General features: G+C 22.6%; 1 protein-coding gene across 5 annotated transcripts in view; it reads left to right on the forward strand.

The window, feature by feature from the left end:
• The window catches only part of LOC117173441 (trichohyalin-like), a 106,645-nt gene that overhangs the window by 63,262 nt on the left and 20,317 nt on the right, over positions 1–23,066 (forward strand). For 2 of the 5 annotated variants that reach the window (XM_033362015.1, XM_033362013.1), the window contains exon 2: positions 20,190–21,584. In XM_033362015.1, coding sequence (XP_033217906.1) covers positions 20,292–21,584 — 1,293 coding nt within the window. In that variant the 5' untranslated portion in view covers positions 20,190–20,291. Of the gene's footprint in view, positions 1–1,896; positions 2,070–6,508; positions 7,903–10,578; positions 10,698–20,189; positions 21,585–23,066 lie in introns of those variants that run through there. The other 3 variants (XM_033362010.1, XM_033362014.1, XM_033362012.1) reach the window with 3 other exon arrangements.

Consider the following 23,066-nt stretch of genomic DNA (forward strand, 5'->3'; position numbering starts at 1 on the left):
ACTTATTTATTAAATAACAAAAGTAAAGTCAAAAGTTAATGTTTAAAATATGGACACATTTTATATGAAAAAAATGTCATGCATTTTAAACCTTATTTAAAATATTTATGTTCTGAGAATATATGATTTACAAATTATTATATAAATTTTCATACAAGTTTTTTAAAAAATAAAAATGTGTAAATTGAATAAAACGAACATTTAAAATTTTTATCTGTGGATTCAAAACTCTAATTTAGAATTCATTTTTTTTTAAGTTCATATTCTTTCTTTGCATTTTGCGACACAAAAATTTTCTTTTTTTTATTCTAAATTTTTTAAATTAGGAACTTTATGATAATTATCAAAAACCAAAATAAAATTGATCAAAAAATTATGAAGTTATGTACTTGAAATAATCATGAAGTACCCAATTTAAAAAATGTACGAATTTTTCTGTCGACAAATGCCTGGTTAATACATTTCTTTATATATATATATATATATATATAAATAAAATTTTGATAATTATTGAATTACAAAAATAAAATTCAAAAGTTATGTTTAAAATATGGACACATTTTATATGAAAAAATATAATAAATTTTATACTTTACTTAAAATATTTATATTTTGAGAATGATTGATTAATTCTCACATATATTTTTGTACAAGTTTAAAAAATAAATAAAAATCTGTACATTGAATAAAACGACTATATTTAATTTGTGTCTGTGTATTAAAAACTCAAATGCTTTCAATTAAAAATTAAAATCTTTTTAGCTTGCAAAATGAATTATTAGACTTTTCATTCAGAATTTTTTTTTTTCATTTTTTGTTGAAAATTAATTTTTTTTCAGCATTTTGCGATAGAAAAATTCGTTTTTTTCATTGTCATTTTTTTAATTAGGAAATTTATGATAATTTTAATAAAACAAAATAAAATTGATAACAAAATGAGGATTTTACTGAAAATTATCATGAAGTTTTTAATTTCAAAAATTAACATCACAAAGAACGAAATTTTTCGGTGGAAAAAAGCTTGAGTAATGCTTTTGTTTATTGAATTTGTTTTAAAAAATCAACAAATTTATCAGCTAATTATGAATGCTGCTGAAATATGAAGTTCCGAAGTGAAAAAACTGGCATTGAAAAAAAAGAAATTTTTCTGTTGACAAATGTCCGAATAATGCATTTGTTTATTACATTTTTTTTTTAAATCAATAGATTATTCAATAATTATGAATTTTTCTAAAATTATCATAAGGTTCCTAATTTTAAAAATTACAATTGAAAATAACGGTTTTTTTGCCGAAAAATTCTTTATTAATGCGTTTGTTTATAATATTAACAATGATAATCTCGAGAAGAAATTTGTTCACCATTATATTGTTTTTATCAAAATTTCTTGCAATCTAACTTAAAAAAACGTACAATTATGGAAAATCGTAGAAAAAATTTTTTAACAAATAATTTGTTTATCAAAAAAAGTGTTTATTATATAATTATTTTATTAACGAGCACCAGGAATATCAAATATAAAAAATTGCTATTTTTTCATCATATTTGTTTATTTATAAAAAAATATGAAGAAATGCAACTACTTAGTTCAGACTGGAATTATTTCGTTTAAAATTAATTTTTCTAGTTAATTCATAATTTTACTTGAAAACCCTTTTTTTCGTTCAAAATTAAAATATATTATTGATAAATATTTTTTTTATTTTAAATTAATTTTTTAAACTGGTTAAGAAATGTATCGTCATTTCAAAATCCATTTATTTGGCGCGATTATTTAAACTCGAGAGTGAAAGGTCACCGATAAAGTAGAAATCTCGATTACCTGTACTGATTTGATTTTAAATTTGAAGAAGTGAGGTTAATTTGAGAAACGATTTTTCTCTTCTGTTATCTTATTAGTTCGTGCTTTAAATAACAAATACATTATTCGGCTATTCTTTTTTCGTGGATTATTGTAAATTGTTTCATTTTTATTAGTAAAGAACTTTACAACTGCCAGTGTAAATATTTTAAAAGCGGAACATTTTCATGTAAAAGAACAACTGGCGCCTTATCTCTTTGGATAGCTTGTAAGTAATTTTTGGAGCTTTTTGACTTTTTATTTATATTCTCTCTGAAGAACCCTGCTTTATACGTTTTATAAATAAAAAAAGGTTTTTAAGATTAAGTATTGTTTAGAAATAAATAAAAATTATATTTTGATGTAACACTGAATGCTTTTTTGACATTTTTTCTTTCCATACAAATATATTGTTCATGCAACTGAATCTGAATCTTTGAACTCTACAATTTATAAAAGTTCAAAATTATAATTTTTTCAGTTTAAATACATTTAATTAAAAATTTTTCAATTGAGAAGTGTTAGTGCTTTCAATTTTATTTGTGTACATTCTTGACGATTTGAATACAATATTTTGAGGTTAGAAAACTTTTAAACTTAAATTTTGAATGTTTAAAATTTAAGAGTTTCACATTGAGTGTGAAATATGGCTACCCTGTTTTAACTATTTCCAATGTACATATATAACTTTCAACCAAATTAATTTCAAATTACAAGTTTAAATATTTCTTATTAAGCGTTTTTGCTTTTAAATTAGATACCTTTCAACGATTAAAAAAAAAAAAAACATGCATTGCAATTTGAATTATTTTTGCATTGTAAAAGATTTTAAAAATGAATTTCTACGGGGCTCTTTTTTAGTTTTTTAAATTTAGATAGCTTTAAAAGAAATTCATATTGCAAAAACATTAAGAAATTAATCAATCCGTGGATCATTAAAAATAAAATTAAACATTACATTTTTTATACATTATAATTAATGTACAATAAAAAATTATGCGTATTTAGAAATTATTTTCATTTTACTTTCAGTTATATTTTCAGCGATTATGACTTCCTTTCTTATATTTTTAAAGACTATTTATGACTTTTTCTAATAGATCCATTTTTTTATTTATTACATTTTGGAGAAGAAAAAATGAATTCATTTTGGGATCATTTTTTTAAATTTAGGTAGTTCAATGGGTGTTTTCATACTAATTGGCATTAGCTCACCTACTTATGAAAAAATATTTCATTTGCTGTTACCTAACTTTCTTTTACATTTTTCAAAAAGGATTTTTTTTAAACTTATAATTAATAAACAGTAAAAAAATGATGAACATTTAGAAATTATTTTCATTTTACTTTCAGATATATTTTCGGCGATTACGACTTTCTTTAATATATTTTTCAACACTATTCATGACTTTTTCTAATGGAACAACTTTTGATTTGTTACATTGGAGAAGAAAAAATTAATTCATTTTGGGCTCATTTCTTGAAATTTTAGATAGGTAAATGGGGTTTGGTTGTACTAATTGTTATTAGCGGACCTATTTATGAAAGAAATATTTCATTCGAAGTTATCTAACGTTCTTTTCCTTTTTTTAAAGTGATTTAAAAAAATTATAACTAATAGACAATAAAAAATTATGAACATTTAGAAATTATTTTCATTTTTCTATCAGTAAGATTTTCGGCGACTATGATTTATTTGTAAGCACTACTCATGACTTTTTCTGCTAAAATCATTTTGGATTCATGACATTGAATAAGACAAAATGAATTCATTCGGGGGTTCATTTCCTTAAATTTTAGGTAGATCAATGGGTGTTCTCATACTAATTGACATTATCGCACCTACTCATGAAAAAAATTTATTTAATGTTTCTTTTTTCGAAAGGGATTTTTGAAAATTATAATTAATAGACAATAAGAAATTATGAACGTTTATAAATTATTCTCATTTTATTTTCGGTGACTACGAATTCCTTCAATATATTTGTAAACCTTATTCATGACTTTTTTTAATGGCATCATCTTTGATTTTTTGTCATACTAATTGGCATTAGCGCACCAACTTATAAAAAAAATTCGTTCGATGTTACCTAACTTTCTTTTACTTTTTTCGAAATTCAGGGTAGCCGCTGGACCGGAAAACCGGGAAATGACCGGGAAGACCCGGAAATGACAGTGAATTTTTTTGACCGGAAACTTTACAAATTTGTAAAAGAAAAATCTGTCCACGTTCGATTTCCAACAGTTTTTAAATAATTAGTTGAATTGTTATGTTTTTAAATTATGATATTATTTAGCTTGAAATGCGTAATTCAAAATTTTTCTACTTAAAAAATTTTCCATTTAAAATTTTTATATTTAAGCTTATATTTTTAATTTAAAGAATTTTTAAATGCTTTCTTAAAGACTTTAAAAAATAAAAAATAAAAGCCTTTAATGCTGAAAATTTCGGATAAAAAACATTTTTATTTAATGAATAAATAAAAAATTATTTATCTGTATTTTGAATAATAAAAAGTGAACTAAAACGATTCGACAAAACAATTTTAAATCAGTTCAAAATTTAAGAATTTTCAGATTTTAACGTTAAAACTTAAACGGTTTCAATTTGAAAGTCTTAGTCATTAGAAAAATGTGAACGTGTGTTTGAAAGTTTATAAACTTAAAAAAACTTAATTAAAGGATTTGAATAAATTAAAAATATTGTTTCAGTCTAAAATATTCCAATTTGAACCCATTCAATTTGAAATTTTTAATGAAAAAAAAAGATTAATTATTGAATATTTAGCAATATTTGAATTTTTATTTAAGACAAGTGAATTGAAACCAAATATTTAAAAGTAAAGAATCTTTAACTGAATTGTTTGACATAGAAAGTCTGGAATTGTTAAAATTTCAAAGAGCCTTTAAACTTTGAACGTTACAATTTCAATTGTTGTATTTGAAAAATGCTTAATTTGTAAGTGAAATTTTAAAATTTTGATGTATAATTTACAAATGAGCATTTGTAGAAAAAATTTGAGTAATTTTAAGAGATACTTAGGAGTTTAAAAAAGATTACAAATTTCATGAGAATTTTAGAAAGTTTTCTTAAAATCTTATAAAATCTTTTTTGAAAATTTTGTTTAAATTTTTGAGAAAATTTAAAAATATATTTAATTTAACTGCGAATCTTAAGAAAATGTTTTTCCTCTTTTGAAGCCTTTAATAATTCTTGAAAAGAATCTAATTTTTTTGTTTAAAATCTGCGAAAATCTACATTTTGTTTTATAGTAGGCTATCATTTCAAGTTTTACATTGAGTTTGAATCTTTTCAAAACTTATTTTCTCTTAAAATTACTTAAATTTCGCCTACAAGTAATAAATGTTCAATTGTTATTTATTCATACAAATTGTAAGGAAATCTTCTAAAATTTACAGGATTTTCAGAAAATTGTAGACAAAATTCAATTCATTTTGACAGATATTTAGAAGTTCTGAACAAATTTTCAAAATAATTTTATATTCAAAATAAATTTTAAAATTTTCTAGATTTCTGGAAATTTTGAAATAAAATTTTGAAGCTTTGCAAAGATGTTTAAACTATTTTTTAAAAAAATAATTCAATTTCTAATTCAAGATGTGTTAGTTAAAATTTTTCAATTTTCCATATTTGATGTTTGTAGCTTAAAATTCCTTAAAATTATATAATTTTGAAAAATTTTAAGTTCATCGATTGATTTTCTAATTTAGAGCATTGCACATGATAACGTGGATTTATATTTTTTTATTTTGAAAAATGTTAGTATCTTTAATTTTATACGCGTAAATTATTGAGCATTTGAATACAAAATTTTTTAATTAAAAACTTTTAAATTTCAATTTTACAAGTTCAAAATTTAACAGTTCCACTTTGACTGCTTTCATTTAAAGCTCAGTTTTTATTAACTCAAGTAGAAAATTTTTTACCCTTAGTGTTCCATTTTTTAAATTTCATTGACCGTGAAAAATGTTTGCGAACCGGGAAAAAACCGGGAATTTATTTTGTCGATTAAAACGGCCACCCTGAAAGTGATTTTTAAAAAAATTATAATTAATAGACAAAACAAAATTATTAACATTGAGTAATTATTTTTATTTTTCTTCCAGTAATATTTTCGGCGACTATGATTTATTTGTAAATATTACTCATGACTTTTTTTGATGAAATCATTTTGGATTCATCACATTGAATATGAAAAAAATGAATTCATTCTGGGTTTATTTTTCTGAATTTTAGGTAGATCAAAGGGTGTTTGCATACTAATTGGCATTATCGCACCTACTTATGAAGAAAAAGTTTATTTGATGTTACTTTTTTCGAAAGGGATTTTTTAAAAATTCTAATAAATAGACAATAAAAAATTATGAATATTTAGCGATTATATTCATTTCACTTTAATCATAATTTTGGCGACTATGATTTTCTTCAGCATATTTTTAACACTATTGTAAAAGAAAAAATGAATTTATTCTGAGCTCATTTTTGTAGAATTTAGGCAGCCCAGTGGGCGTTCTCATACTAAGCGGCCTACTTTCGAAAAAAAGTTCGTTTGATGTTATTTTTTAGAAAGTAATTTTTTAAAAATTATAATTAAGAGACAGTAAAAAATTATGAACATTTAGAAATCATTTTTATTTTTATTTCAGTAATATTTTCGGCGAGTATGACTTATTTGTAAGCACTACTCATGACTCTTTTTAATGGAATAATTTTGAATTCATTACATTGAATAAGAGAAACAAAAAGTGGTCAAGATTAAATTTTTCATTAAAATTTTATTCATAATGGAGCCTCATTTATTACATTATACTGAAGGAAATGAAACTACTGAAACAAAGGAGATATTTGATATAATAGAAATTAAAGAAGAAAAAATAGACGTTGAAATAAATGAGAAACAAAATGAAAGTTTATGCTCAAATGACAATGACAATTCAATTCCATTTTGTAATATTTTACTAAGTAAGTTTCTCGATCTTACTCCCGAAAATGATTCAACACATTCAAAAAATAAATTAAATACTAGAACTGCAGCTGAAAAATGTGAAAGTAATTCTGTGGCACAAAGTCGTTGTACTGAACCAAAAGAGAAGAAGCAATATTATTTACGTAATGCTAATAAACAAACGAATATATTGAATAGTTATAGAAAAATACAAGAAATTCAAGAAAATGATTTGCAGGTTGCAAATGAAGAAGTGGTTGTTGAAGCTGCAATTACTCAACGTAAAAAATATTCTGAAAGGTATAAGCATTATAGAGAAAGAAAAAAAAATTTAGAAAACTATGAGTTGTATTTGGTTAATAAACGTAAAATTATGGCTGAGGCTTCGAAGCGTTATAGAGAAAAACAAAAAATGATAAAACTGGATACTGAAGTTGAAAATGAAAGACGTCAAAAGAGAGCTGAGAGGCAGAGGCGTTATAGAGCAAGAAAAAAATTAGTAAACAATCAATTACATTTGCCTGATAAATGTATAAAAAATTCTAAGGAATCCAAGTGTTACAGAGAAAGAAAAAAAATGGAAAAAGTGGATATTGAAGTTACAATTAATAAAAGTAAAAAACATGCTGAAAATAATAGGCTTTTTAGAGCGAGGAAAAAAATGAAAATAATTGAATCGCAGGATATTGAAGTTGCAATTAATGAACGTAAAAAAAAATGCTGAGAGACAGAGGCGTTTTTATGCAGACAGAAAAAAATCAGAAAATTATCAATTATATTTGGCTCATAAAGGTAAACAAAATTCTGAAAACTCTGAGCGTCGTAGAGAAAGACAAAAAATTAAGGAAAACGATTTGCAGGATGTGAGTGAAGAAGTGGATATTGAAGTTGAAGTTATTAAACCTGAAATAAATACTGATGAGCAGAATCAATAAAGGGAAAGAAAATATTTAAAAAAAAAGAATTATATTTGGCTAATGAACGTAAAAAACAAGCTCAGGTGCAGAATTGTTATAAACTAAGAAAAAAGTGAAAATAAACGTAAAAAAAGCTAATAATGTACGTTTTGAAATTGTGGATAATGTCTTAAAAAAGGTATGATACAAAAATTTAATTCCTTGAAATTGAAATATAATTATTTAAAATATCCAGACATATTTTTTTAAATTGATACTTGATTTGGAAGAATTCTGAAATAGAGGTTTTCAATTATTCATTATCGGTGTTCTAGCGGAGGCCTGTCATGAAATATATTGCATTTTCAACAATTAAAATATATTTTCAAACAAAAAAATTTTTTTAAGTCTTCTTAAATGCCCACGAATATATTTTGAGCAAATGCTCTCGAGAATATCTCGAGAATTTAAAGGATTTCTTGTTTAAACAAATATATATCGTAATTAATGCATATATTTTTACAAAAAAATTCTAGAGTAAAATGAACATATACCTTTTTAAATTACAGAGTAGCTACAGATCGGTTAAAGTTAAAGTTAATTTTTATTATCCCTTTTAACAATTTTTTAAATATTTTTTTGGTAGAATTAAACAATTTTTGGTATAAAATTAAAATCCTGTTTGGTTGATCTTTGTTAAAAATTTATTTATTTGGTCCATGATTCATCATTTTATTTTACAATTTTTTTGTCGTTTAAAATTTAATTATTTAAAAAAAATTATGTTTTGTAGTTGTAAATGAATTTTTTTTACTGAAAATTTAACTTCCCAAGTTGAAAGATAAAAAATTTGGTCTGAAATTCCTGCGTTTGATAGAAAATTCTAATTTCTGAGAAAGTATCTAAGCTTCTTGGTCATTAATTCCTCTTTTTTATTGAAAATTTCTTTAAAAATTCAATTATTTGGTTGAAAATTCATAGACTTCGTTAAAAAATCGTCTATTTTGGTCAAAAATTCATCTTATTGGCTGAAACTTGATCTTTTGGTTTAAAATTATTTATTTTTAATTTTTGAATCAATTTTTTTTAAACTGAAAATGTATCTCTTATTCTCTGTCGAAAATTTATCTTTTTTTATAGAAATTTAATCTTCTTAGTTGAAAATAATACTATTTCGTTGAAAATTGACTTTCATTTTATTAAAAGTTCAGTTTTTTACTGAAAATTTAATTATTCCATGTTTGGTTAAATGTTAAATGTATCTGTTTTAGATGAAAATTCAAGTATTTGTTGAGAAACCGTATTTTTTGGTAGAATAGTATTAGTTGAAACTTCATTATTTTGGATAAACATTAATTTCTGCGGTTGAAAATTTATAATTACAGTTGAAAATTCGTTTCTTTTTTGCTTGAAAATTTATTTTACTAACTAAAAATTTAAGTATTTTTTTTTTATACAAAATTGATCTTTTTAGTGAAAAAAACATATTGACAATTCCATTTTTTGTAGAAAACTTACGTTTTTTGATAGAAATGTAATCTTTTTCGTTAAAAAATGTATTGTTTGAAAATTGATCACTGTGATTACAAATTAATTAATTTCGCTGAAAATTCGTCTCTTTTCAGTTGAAAATTAATTAATTTTGCTGAAAACTTCTTTATTTTTCTCTTGTTGAAAATTTAGTTTTCTAACTGCAAATTTATTTATTCTAGTTTTGGTTTGTAAATGTATCTTTTTTAGTTAAAAATTTATATATTTAATTGAAACTGTATTTTTTTATAGAAAATTCAAATTTTGGGTTTAAACTCGAATTATTTTGTTGAGAATTGATTTTTTGCGTTGAAAATTGATCTTTTTGGTTGAAAATTAGTTTTTTCTTATTTAGAATAAATTTTTTAATTGGAAATGTAACTGTCCCATTTTTTGTCGAAAACTTATCTTTCTTGATAGAAATTTAATCTTCTTGGTTGAAAATTATACTATTTCGTTGACAATTTGCTAGGATTTGATTGAAAATTAAGTTTTTTACTGAAAATTTAATTATTTTATTTTTACTTTAAAATTTATCTGTTTTAGATGAAAATTGAAATATTTCTTAAAAATCCGTCTTTTTTTTGGTAGAAGAATATTCTCATGCGTTCTTCAATTTTCTACAAAAAAATCATTAATTTTCAAACAAAATGATTAATTTTCTACCAAAAAGTTGAGTTTTGAGCTACAAAATAAATTTTGAACAAAAAAATAAATTCTATCAAAAAAGTATTTTGAACGAAGTCGTTCATTTTTTAAAGAAAGAAATTAATTTTGAAGAAAAATAAATGAATTTGAACACAAGAAGAATAATAATTTTATAAAAAAAGTCAATTTTCAAACATATAGTTGAATTTTCAAGTAAAAAGATTAATTTTCAAGAATAGAAAAACGAATTTTTAAAAAATTATTTAAATTTTATACCAAAAAAATAATTTTTTAAACAAAAATATTAATTGTTAAGCATCAAGATTAATTTTCAACCAAAGAGATCAATTTTTAATAAAATACATGAATTTTTATCCAAATAATTAATTTTTAAACTAAAAGAGGTGAATTTTTAATAAAAAATGGAAGAATTTTCAACAAATCATGTAATTTTTCAAATGAAAAAGATCAGTTTTTAATCAAAAATAAAATGCAATTTTTCAACCAAAAAGAAGAAACTTGAAATGAAAAAATTTAAATAAATTTTTTTTTGAATTTTGGTAGAACTCGGGCCCGAACAGATTGCGCACTCTGGTGAGTGGTAAACTCCCGAGTGAAGCTAATTTAAGAAATGATTTTTCGGTTCTATTACTTCATTAGTTCGTGATTTAAAATAGCAATAAAACTATTGCTTTTTCATGGATATTTTGCAATTATTTGTCAGTTATGAACAGTTATGAATAGTGATTTTTCGTGGATTATTGTGTATTGTGTTATTTTTATATATAACTGAAAGTTTATCTCTTTGGATAGCTTGTAAGTAGTTTTTGGAAATATTTGTGTTTCTTTTGTACCCGTTATACTTATTTTTACAAAATGTTTTTCCATGTATTTTCACATTAGAAAGTTCATAACAAAAGTTATTTTCGGTATCAAAGACAAGCAAATTTGTCGTTTGTCTACTTTTCTATGACTTTTTGTAAACTTGAATTTTTTTGTTATTTAAACAATATTTATAAACAAATTCAGAGTTTTGATATTTTTCAACGGAAAGGCTTCATTTTTTTACGAAATCAACTAAAAATTTCTTTCCCCCGACGCTTTTCTATGATGTTTTGCAAGTTCCCAATAATTATTAATTACTTAAACAATTTTCGTCAACAAATTTTAGAGTTTGGCTATAATTTCTTATTCTTGTTTTTTTTAAATTTATGTTGTTCAAATAAATGAAGTCATCTTGCGATTTTCTTCAAACAATTAAAAAAATACAATTTGAATTATTTTTGTAGTTTAAAAAAATGAAATATACAATTTTCATTATTTTAGCTCATTTCTTATTTTTAGCTCTTTAAATTTATATAGCTTTCAATCAAATAAAAAAATTAAACTATTTTTGCAATCGTAAAAAAAATGAAAAACCGAATTCATCCCGGGCTAATTTTTTATAATGTAGGTAGCATTTAACCAACTTTTATATTTGGAACTAAAAAAAATTAACAGTATAAATAACAATTTATAAATTGTGAAAAATGGGTTTTCCCATATTAACTGGATTATAATTAATAGGTAATAAAAAAATATGGACACTTAGAAATTATTTTTGTTCTTTTTTCAGTAACATTTTCGACTATTATAACTTTCTTAAAATAAAAAATTTTTGTTTAATCTTAAAAAATTAAAAATATATTCATCTTGGATTATTGAAAAAATTATTACAATTTGAATTATTTTCGCAATTTAGAAAAGTTTGAAAAATGAAATATATGTTTATGCTATTTTACAAAATTAAAATCTTACAAAATTAAACTCAGCAGGGTGGCGACTTCACCGGGAAATGACCGGAAAGTTAATTTAAAAAACCGGGTATTTACTCCAGATTGCAGAAAAATTCGAGTTTTAATTATCTATTTTAATAATTTTCGTCAATGTAGAAAAGTGATTTCTATTTTATCTACACTCGCAGATTTTTCAGATTATCTCAGTTTACTCCAAATAAATCATAATTTATAATTATTTATTATAAGAAAATCCATTAAAAAATTTTTTTCTCTGAGATTTTTTTCTACTTTGTTAAAAATCAATTTTTTTAAATAAAAATTCGACTATTCCCGTAGAAAATTTGACCTATTTTTCTGAAAGTCCGCTTTTTTTGTTTGTTAAGAATTAAGTTTTTAACAGAAAATTTAACCCTTACATTTTTTGATTTAGAAATTAAACTGGCCTCTTGTAGAAAATTAATATTTTGTTAAAAATCGATTTTTTTGTGTAGAAAACTATCCTTTTCCTTGCAAATTATTCTTCTTGTAAAAAAAAAAAAAATTTTGTGGTTGACGATTCATCATTTTAATTAAAAATTCATTTCTTTGGTAGAAAAGTGAGCTATTTCATTGAAAACTTGTTTTTTCTTTGGCTGGAAATATATTTTTTTGCAGAAAATTTAACTATTTTGTTGAATATTTGTTTCACATTTAATTGAAAATTATTTTCTTTTTTAAACTGAAAATGTAACTTTTATTCCAGTTGAGTATTGAATAATTTTAAATAAATATTAATCTCTTTGGTTGAACATTAATTTTTTGACTAAAAATTCAATTATTATTTCATTTTTGTTGAAAATTCTTCTTTTGGGAGTAACTAATCTTATTGGTTGAAAAGTCATGTTTTTTTGTCAAAAATGCAATTCTTTTAGTAAGAAATTCATCAATGTAGTTGAAAATTGATCTTTCTAATATACAATTTTATTTAAAAACTTATCACTTTGTTTGGAAATTAAATTTTTTTAACTAAAAGCTCAACTATTCCATTTTTTAATTAAAAAGTGATATCTTCTAGTGAAAAATAAAAATAATTGTTTCAAAATTTATTTATTTTGCAATTTTTGTTACTTTCACTTTAAAAAATTTCCATTTTAGATTTTTAAATTTTGTAAAGACCTAATTAAAAATTAGAAGCATTTAAAATCGAAGATTTTTGATGAAAGAAATTTCTAGTTGATCAGCTTTGAATATAAATTCAGTCATGATTTTTAAAATTAAATTTTACTTTATGAATGAAAAAGTCTTATTAGTTAAACAAATGTAAAAACTGGATTGAAACTTTATAAACTATTTTCAATTTTTAAATAACTTCAAAATAATATATTTATAATCAAAGGCTTTTATAAAATTTAAAATATTCTTTCAATCTAAATTATTCCATTTTTACACCATTCAATTTTTTATTTAAGAAAAAAATTGCCTAATATTTACAAATATCTGACTGTGCTTTTAAAATCAGTAATTATAAATTCAATATTCAAAACTAAACAAAAAAAAAATAAACTTAAAACGTTACAATTTTAATTGTTCGATTAAAAATTTTTAAATTTTTAAAGTCAAAATGTTCAATTTTGCTGCATAAATAACAATTGAACATATATTATTCTTAGAAAAACCCGAGTAAGTTGACAATTTTTTTAGAAGTTTTGGGCAAATTCAAAATTAATTTAAAAGGATTTCAAATATAATTTAAAGTCAAGTTTAGATTTTGGCAGATTTCGAACAAAAAATTTCCAAGCTTTTTAAGAATGTTAAAAGGATTTTAAGGAAATTTTTTCAATTTTTAAGAATTAAAAAAAAATTGTAAGACAAAAATTCGAAAAATTTAAAAAGATTTTTAGGAGTTCTGAAAAAATTTTTAAAATAATTTACAATTTTAAAATAGTTAAAACAACATGAAATGTTTCAAGATTTTGAAATAAAATTTTGAATCATTTTAAGGATTTTAAAACTATTTAAAATAAAAATTATTTTAATTTAAGTTGTGTTCAGTGTATAAAAAAATCTTAGCAATAGATTGTTCATTTTATCACAGTGAAAATTACGAAGCTACAATCGAAGCTATTTCAAAGTTTCTCATTTATTCCCAATTTTTTTTAATTTTAACAATTTCATTTAAATTTCTGAAAACTATTAATTTTTTTGCTGTCAATCCATTATTGGTTGATAATTTATCGTTTTTTGATTAAAATTCATATTTTCTAAGTAAAAATTCAACTTTTTTGTAGAAAATTGGTATTTTTTTATTAAAATTTGTCCCACTCTATTAAAAATTTATTTTCTTGGTTGCAGATTAATTGTTTTAGTTGTAAATTAATTTTTGTTTGAAAATGAAACTATAATGTTAATTTTTTTAAATTAAAGATTGATACTTTGACTTGAAGCTTGACAATTAGGATGAAAATGTAAATATTTCGTTGAAAATTTATTTTTGTAGTAGAAAATTCCAGTATTCTCTTACAAATTCAATTATTTGGTTGAAAATTCATCGATATTGTTAAAAATTCGTTTATTCGGACAGAAAATTGATCCTTTTGGATTTAAAATTCGTCTTTTTTTTGGTTTAAAATGGAACTGTCTTCTTAAACATTCACGGGGTCGCCGCTAGACCGGGAAAAACCGGGAAATGACTGCGTTTTTTTTACCGGTAATTTTACAAATCGTTGGAAGAAAAATTTGTCCCAAGTTCGATTTCAAAAGTTTTTAAAAATAGTTAGCTTAATTATATTTTTTAATTATGATATCATTCACTTCACAATATCTAATTCGAAAATCTTTTACTTGAAAAATTTTCTATTTCAGATTTTTTTTTAGGCTTACATGGATCTGTACTTTAAGTAGTAAAAATTGAATAATAATTGATTCGACAAAAAGATTCTGAATCCATTAAAAATTGAAGAAATTTCAGAGTTTAATGGTAAAAATTGAACTGTTTCAATTCGAAAGTATTAGTTATTAAAAAAATGTAAACGTCGGGTTGAAACCTCATAAATTATTTACAACTTAAAAATAACTTCATAATTATATATTTGTAATTAAAGAAATTCATTAAATTTGAAATATTGTTTCAGTCTAAAATATTTCATTTTTGACACAATCAATTAAAATTTTTTTAATTAAGACAAAGGAGAAATTATTTAATATTTAGTAACATTTAAATGTTTATTTAAAACGAATAATTAAAACCAAATATTTAAAAGTATACAAATTGAAACTGAATTATTTAACGTTGAAAACCTTAAATCGTTAAAATTTCGAAGAACTTTTAATAATTTAACGAAGTATTCAAACAACAAAATTCGGCTATTTGTCCTGAAATTTCAGTGCAAATAGCAAAAGTTTAATTTAAAAGAAAATATAAATTTTTGCATATTTCAAAAAAAAATGTAGAAGCTTTTTAAGCAGGTCTTCAAAAGGATCAAAAAACATTTTCATGACATTCCTAGGGAAATTGAAAATGATTTTTCATTTTGAAAAATTATCTTAAGAGAATGTTTAAAAAGATTTTAGAAGATTTTCAAGTTCAGAAAAAATTTGAAAAATAATTTTAAATTTGAAAAGTGTAAAACAATTTTTAGATTTCTCAAGACTTTGAAATACAATTTTGAAACTTTTCAAGGGTGTTTAATCTATTTAAGATGAAAATAATTTAAGAAGTGTTCAGTTTTTAAAAAATGTAATTTTTTAAAATGGAAATTATAATGTAGATATATATTTTTAGAATTGAATCTGAATCTTTGAACTCTACATAATTTATAAAAGTGCTTCCATTTTACATATTTTTATTTTTATTGAACATTTAAGCAAAAAATGTTTGAAATAAAAAACTTTTAAGTTCAATTTTAAGAGTTTAAAACTCAAGAGTTCCATTTTGGGTGCTTTAATCTGCAATTTTCTTTTTATTGCTTCAAATGGAAAAATGTTTAGCTTTAAAATTCGAATTTTTTAAGTTTTATTCACCGTGCAAAATGTTTGCGAACCGGGAAAAAACCGGGAATTTTTACCGTCGATGAAAATTGGTGACTCCTTAATATTATACTTTGCAAATTTTTAATAATTATTAATTACTTAACCAATTTTCATAAACAACTTCCAATTTTCGCTATTTTTCAACGAATAGGCTAAACTTATTTCACGAAATCAACTAAGAATTTTTTCCGGTGACTCTTTTCTATTGTGCCTAGCGAATTTTCAAGAATGATTAATTATTTGTAAAAATGTTATAAAAAAATTAATGAAAAAAGAAGTTAAATCGTATTGGGTTTATTTTTTAACATTTAAAGAAAAAACAGTTTGAAACATTTTTGTAACATTACAAAATTACTCAAATAAATGCTCAATTTTTTCAAAAGAAAACATTACAATTTCAAATATTTTCGATCCTTTCTTAATCTTGATTTTTAAATTTCTTTAGCTTAAAAAAATTAATACATGTTGGGGGTTTGCTTAAACAATTGAAAAAATACAATTTGAAATTTTTTTCAATTTTCACCATAACGGCTTATATCGTAATCATTTTTTTTAAATTTATGTATAGCTTTTAAAGATAAAAAAATTGAACTATTTTTGCAATCGCAAAGTAATTAAAAAATTTAATTCATCCATGGCTAGTTTGTTGTAATATGTATAGCTTTTAACCTACATTTAATTTAAATATAAAAAAGCTGCTACTTATGAAAAAAGCAATTTTCATTTGATTTTAATTTTTTTTTAAAGTGATTTTTAAAAATGATAATTAATAGACTATGCAAAATTATGGGTAAAATTGATTTTTTTTGAAGAGTCATCATTTTAATTCCAATTAAATTCTTTGGTAAAGTCAGTTTTTAAATTAAAAATGTGACTATTCTATTTTTGTTGAAAGTTTTTCTTTTTAATTAAGAATTTTTTATACTTGAAAATTCAACTATTCGGTTGAAAATTCATGTATTTTGTTTAAAAATGTATCTTGTTGGTGTAAAATGAATTTTCTTGATTGATCCTTCATTCTTTTTAGTTAAAAACGCTACTTTTTGGTTGAAAATTAATATGTTTTGGTTTAGGCTTTAATTATTTTGCGTATAATTCGTTTGATTTGTTAGAATTCAACTGTTTTTCATTAAAAATAAAAATATTTTTGGTTGAAATATCAGGTATAGTATGTTTCGTTAAGAATTCATCTTTTCGGTTTAAAAATTTAATTGCTTTGTAAAAAATACGCCTTTTTTTGTCTGTTAATTCATCTCCTAGCAGATACCATTTTTTTCTGTTAGAAATGCAACTTTTTGTCTAAAAATTAAACTATGTGGTTATAAATTAAGCTATTTATTTAAATAATTAATTACTTGTCAGAAATTTTTTGTTGTTGAAAATTCATGATTCCAAGTGGAAAATTATTTTTTTGAAAATTCATACATTTTGTTAAAAATTGTTCTTTTAAAGTAAAAGTGTAAATATTACATTTTAATTGAAAATTTATATTTTTAATTGGCATTTGATATTTTCAATTTGAAAATTCAATTCTATTCGATTGAAAATTCATGTACTTTGTTAAAAAATGGTATTTTTAAGTAGAAAATGAATCTTTTTTTAAAATCCATTGTTTTAGCTGTAGATTCAACAATTTTTTTAAAGTTTCTTCTTTTTTTGTTTGTTATGTCAGGGTGGCCGTATGACCGGGAAACCGGGAAATGACCGGGAATTTGTTGAGACCGGGAAATACCAAAAATGTCAGTGAATTTTTTGTATGACATTTTTTATTTAAAGAATTTTTAAATGCTTTCTTAAAGACCTGAACAAATAAAAAATAGAAGCCATTGAAGTGGAAAATTTTGTATAAAAACATTTTTATTTAATAAACAAATAATTTTTTTTAATTTGTACCTACTTTAAGTAATAAAAAATGAACAAAAACGATTTGACAAAAAGTCTTAGTCATTAAACAAATGTGAACGTCTGACTGAAAGTTTATCAATTATTTTCAACTTAAAAAAAAATTCATAATATATTCTTAATTAAAGGATTTTATTAAATTTAAAGTATTGTTTTAGTCTAAAATATTCAATTTTTAACCTATTCAATATGAAATTTTTAATTTAAAAAGATTAATTATTGAATATTTAGCAATATTTGAATTTTTATTTAACATAAGTAAATTGAAACCAAATATTTAAAAGTAAAGAATCTTTAACTGCATTTTTCAAATACAATCAAAATTATAAATTTTTATTGTATTTGAAAAATGCTTAATTTGTAAGTGAAATTTTTTAATTTTGATGTATAATTTACAAATGAGCATTTGTAGAAAAAATTTGAGTAATTTTAAGGGATATTTAGGAGTTTTAAAAGGATTAAAAATTATTGTGAAAATTTAGAAAGTTTTCTTAAAATTTTGTAAACTCTTTTTTGAAAATTTTGTTTAAATCTTTAAAAAACTTTTTAAATATTATTTTAAAATAATTTTTCAAAATGAAAAGTTATTTTTAATTTTCCTAGGAATCTTAAGAAAATGTTTTTATTCTTTTGAAGCCTTTAACAATTTTTCAAAAGAATCTTATTTTTTGTTTAAAATCTGCGAAAATCTATATTTTCTTTCATATTAGGCTATCATTTCAAGTTTTACATTAAGTTTGAATCATTTCAAAACTTCTACATATCTCTTAAAATTTATCAAATTTGTAGAAAAAATTCCATTCATTTTGACAGATATTTAGAAGTTCTGAAAAAATTTTCAAAATAATTTTAAATTTAAAATCAATTTGAAACAAGTTGAAATCAAACAAAAAAGGCCAACTTTCAACAAAATAGTTTAAAAGTTAATGAAAAGAGATTAATTTTCAATCAAGCAGTTTCAGTTTTAACTGAAAAAGATCAAATTTTTACCAAAAGAGATTAATTTTTATACTAAATAGACGTATTTTTAAGAAAAAAGTTTAATTTCTAGCTAAAAAAAAACAAACAATTTTTAACATACAAAAAATAAATTGATGTCCAAAATCATAAATCTATAATGAGAAAAATAAACTTTTAAGAAAGTATAGTTCAAGTTTTAAGAGGGGGAATTTCAAGCATAAAAATATGAATTTTAAACAAATGTGTAATAGTTAATATGCCAAAAATTTTAAATAAAAAAACATTTGATTTTCAAAAAAAAAAAAAAAAAAACGAATTTTCAACAAAATACTTGAATCCTACACTGAAACCAATTTTAACCAAACAGTTGCATTTTTAGTAAAAAAATTGATTTTCTAAAGAAAATACTTCTGCTAAAAAATTAATTTTCAATACAATATTTGATTTTTTAACCAAACAGTTACGTTTTTTAACCAAAAAGATGAATATTCAACAAAGTCTTTAAATTTTCTACCATACAGTTGGATTTTGAATAAAAAGGTCATTTAAGCAATTTAACAGAAACAGATAATGAAAATTTTGTTTAAATCTTGGAAAAACTTTGTAAATATTCTCTTAAAATAATTTTTCAAAATGAAAATTTATTTTTAATTTTCTAAGGAATGTTCAGAGAATGTTTTTATTCTTTTGAATCCTTTCACGATTCTTGAAAAGAATCTTTTTTTTTATTTAAAATCTGCGAAAATCTATATTTTGTTTTATATTAGGCTATTATTTCAAGTTTTACGTTAAGTTTGAATCATTTCAAAACTTCTACATATCTCTTAAAATTACTCAAATTTCTCCTACAAATAATAAATTTTTAATTGTTATTTATACATCCAAATTGTAGAGAAATTTTCTAAAATTTGCAGGATTTTCTGAAAATTGTAGAAAAAATTCCATTCATTTTGACAGATATTTAGAAGTTCTGGAAAAATTTCCAAATAATTTTAAATTTAAAACAACTTCTAGATTTCTCAAGATTTTGAAATAAAATTTTGAATCTTTCCAAGGATTTTTAACTATTTAAAAAGAAAATAATTGAACTTCTAATTTCAGAAGTGTTCTGTTAAAATTTTTTTAATTTTGCAATATTTGATCCTGAAAATGATATAATTTTAAATATTTAAAGTTGATTGATTTTTTTTTTAATTTAGAGCATTGAAAATGATAACGTGGATTTAGATTTTTTTGTATTGAAAAATGAATGAATTTTATACGCCTAAATTATTGAGCATTTGAATACATTTTTTTTATTAAAAACTTTTAAATTTCAATTTTAAAAGTTTTTAATAAAAAATTTAACAGTTCCACTTTGAGTGCTTTCATTTAAAGCTCAATTTTTATTACCTCAAGTGGAAAATTACGTAGCTTTTGTGTTCCATTTTTTAAATTTCGTTGACCGTGAAAATTTTTGCGAACCGGGAAAAAGCGGGAAATGGCTGGGAATTTATTTCGTCGATTAAAACGGCCACCCTGTATATTTAACTGGTAGAAAATTAGTTTTTTGTTGAACATAATATTTTTAAACCGGCTATATAGTGATTTAAAAAAAATTATAATTAATAGAAAATAAAAAATTATGAACATTTAGAAATTATTTTTATTTTACTTTCAGTTATAATTTCGGCGACTATGACTTCCTTCAGCATATTTCTAAGCACTATTTATGACTTTTTTTGATGGAGAAGATAAGATTTATCGTTAAATTTGATTCATAATGGAGGGTAATTTATTAAATAATACTGAAGAAAATGAAACAAAGGAAATATTTAATATACCGGAAATTAAAGAAGAAGAGATAGAAATCAATACTGAAATATATGAGAAATCAAATGAAAGTTTAAGCTTAAATGACAATGAGAATTCAATTCCATTTTGTAATAGTTTACTAAGTAAGTTTCTTGATCTTACTCCTGAAAATGATTTAACACCTATCGAAAATAAATTAAATACTGGAACTTCAGCTGAAAAACGTAAAAGAAAGAATGAGTCGCGGAAGCGTTATGTAGAAAGAAAAAAGAAAGAAAACAACGAATTATATATGGCTGGTAGACGTAAATGTATAGCTGATGCGTCAAAGCGTTATAGAGAGAGAAAAAAAATAGAAAACGATGAATTATATTTTGCTAATAAACGTAAACAAAATGTTGAGGCTCTTAAGCGTTATAGGCTAAAGAAAAAGATGAAAAAAAATGAATTGCAGGAGGTGAATGAACAAGTGGATATTAAAGTTGCAATTAATAAACGTAAAAGAAATGATCTTACTCTTGAAAATGATTCAAAATGTGTAAGAAATAAATTAAATACTTCAAAAAGAAAAGAGAAGAAAAATTATTTACGAAATGGTAATAAACAAACGAATATATTGGATAGTCGTAGAGAAAGAGAAGAAAATAATTTGCAGGATGCGAATGAAGAAGTGGATTTTGAAGTTGCAATTAATAAACTTGCAAAACCTGGTGAGAGGCAGAGGCTTTATAGAGAAAGAAAAAAATTAGAAAACAATGAATTATATTTGGCTAATCAACGTAAAAGTATGGCTGAGGCGTCGAGGCGTTATCGGGAAAGACAAAAAATGAAAAAAGCTGAAATTAATGAAGATAAAAAATCTGGTGAGAGGCAGAAGAATTATGGAGACAGAGAAAAATTAGAAAACGACGAATATATGTCTAATGAACGTAAAAAACGAGCCGAGGCGTCCAAGCGTTATAGAGAAAGACAAAAAATGAAAAAAGTTGATGTTGAAGTTGAAATTGAGAGACGTAAAAAAAATGCGGAAAAGAATAGGCTTTTTAGAGCGAGAAAAAGAATGAAAATAAAGGAATCGCCGGATACGGAAGTTGCAATTAATGAACGTAAAAAACATGCCGAGAGGATGAGGCGTTATTATGCAGAAAGAAAAGATACAGAAAATTATAAATTATATTTGGCTAATAAATGTAAAAAAAATGCTGAAAAGTCGGAACGTCGCAGAGAAAGACAAAAAATTGTGGACAGTGTCTTAAAAAAGGTATGTTAAAAACCATATTTCTTAAAATTTAAATATAATTAAAATCACCCATAATTTTTTTTTTTTAATAGATACTTAATTTCAAAGTATTCTGAAATATTCTGGAAATTTTTTCCAGTTATCTTAATTTCAGGAACACTTAACCGGGACATGACCGGAAATTTACTTATTATTTACTTATCGTCGCAAAATTCAAGTTTTCAAAATTATAATAATTTTTCTCAATTTAGAAAAGTGATTTATACTTTTTTCTACAGTAGCAGGGCACAACATGGAACACCTGGAATTGGCAGGGAATTTTTATATGCCTAAAAAAACCTTTAAATGTTGTAGAATTTTTTAGACCGCGTGCTTTTTTTTATTGCAATATAAAAATGAATGCGAATTGTTCTTTATTTGGAAAAGTAGTTTTATGTTATTGTTAGGATCTATTTTCTTGAAAATTCGTATTTTTTGAAAATTAATCTTCTTGGTGAAAATTTCATCATTTTGGTTCAAAAGTAAATTATTCCAGTTGGATATTCATCATTTTATTGGAAAATTTGTCTTTTTTAGTAAAAATTAATCGTGTTGGTTGAAAATTCAGCATTTTAATCGAAAATTTCATCTTTTTGTTAAAACTTTAACTATATTCGCTTTGATTCATATTTTTAGTTGAAAATTTGTCTTTTTGGTATAAATTAATCTTCTTGGTTGAAAACCTATCTTTTTGGTTAAAAATCCATTTTTTTGGGTTGATGATTCAGAATTTTGACTGAAATTTGCATATTTTTTGTTAAAAGTTCAACTATTCGAGTTGAATATTCATAATTTTAGTTGAAAATTATATTTTTTCGTGAAAATTAATTTTCTTGGTTGAAGATTCATTATTTTAATTGAAAATTTAATGTTCGGATTCAAAATTCAATTATTTCATTTGAATATTCATCATTTTAGTAAAAAATTAGTCTTTTTTGTTTGAAATTAATCTTCTTAGTTGAAAATCTTAGTTCAAAAATGGTCTTTTTCGTAGAAATTCATTTTCTAGGTTGATGAAAATTCATCTTTTTGGTTAAAAATAAATTTTTTTGGTCGAACATCAATTATTTTTTATGAAAATTTCATCTTGTTGGTTGAAATTTCAACTTCCAGTTGAAGATTCATCATTTTAGTTTAAAATTTGTCTTTTCTCATAGAAATTAATTTTCTTGATAGAAAATTCATTATTTTAATTGAAAATTTCATTTTTTTTGGTTCAAAATTCAATTGTTGGAGTTGAATATTTAACATTTAAGTAGAAGTTTTTTTTATAGAAATAATCTTCTTGGTTAGAAATCCATCTTTTTGGTTAAAAAACCATTTTGTTTGTTTGAATGTTCATAATTTAAGCAGAAAATTTGCTCTTTTTTTGTAGAAATTAATCTTCTTGGTAGAAAATTCATCTTTTTGCTTCAAAATACATTTTTTTGGTTACAGCTCAATTATTTTAAATAAAAATCTCAT

The sequence above is a fragment of the Belonocnema kinseyi genome, chromosome 5, assembly GCF_010883055.1.
Source record: "Belonocnema kinseyi isolate 2016_QV_RU_SX_M_011 chromosome 5, B_treatae_v1, whole genome shotgun sequence".
Lineage (NCBI taxonomy): Eukaryota > Metazoa > Arthropoda > Insecta > Hymenoptera > Cynipidae > Belonocnema > Belonocnema kinseyi.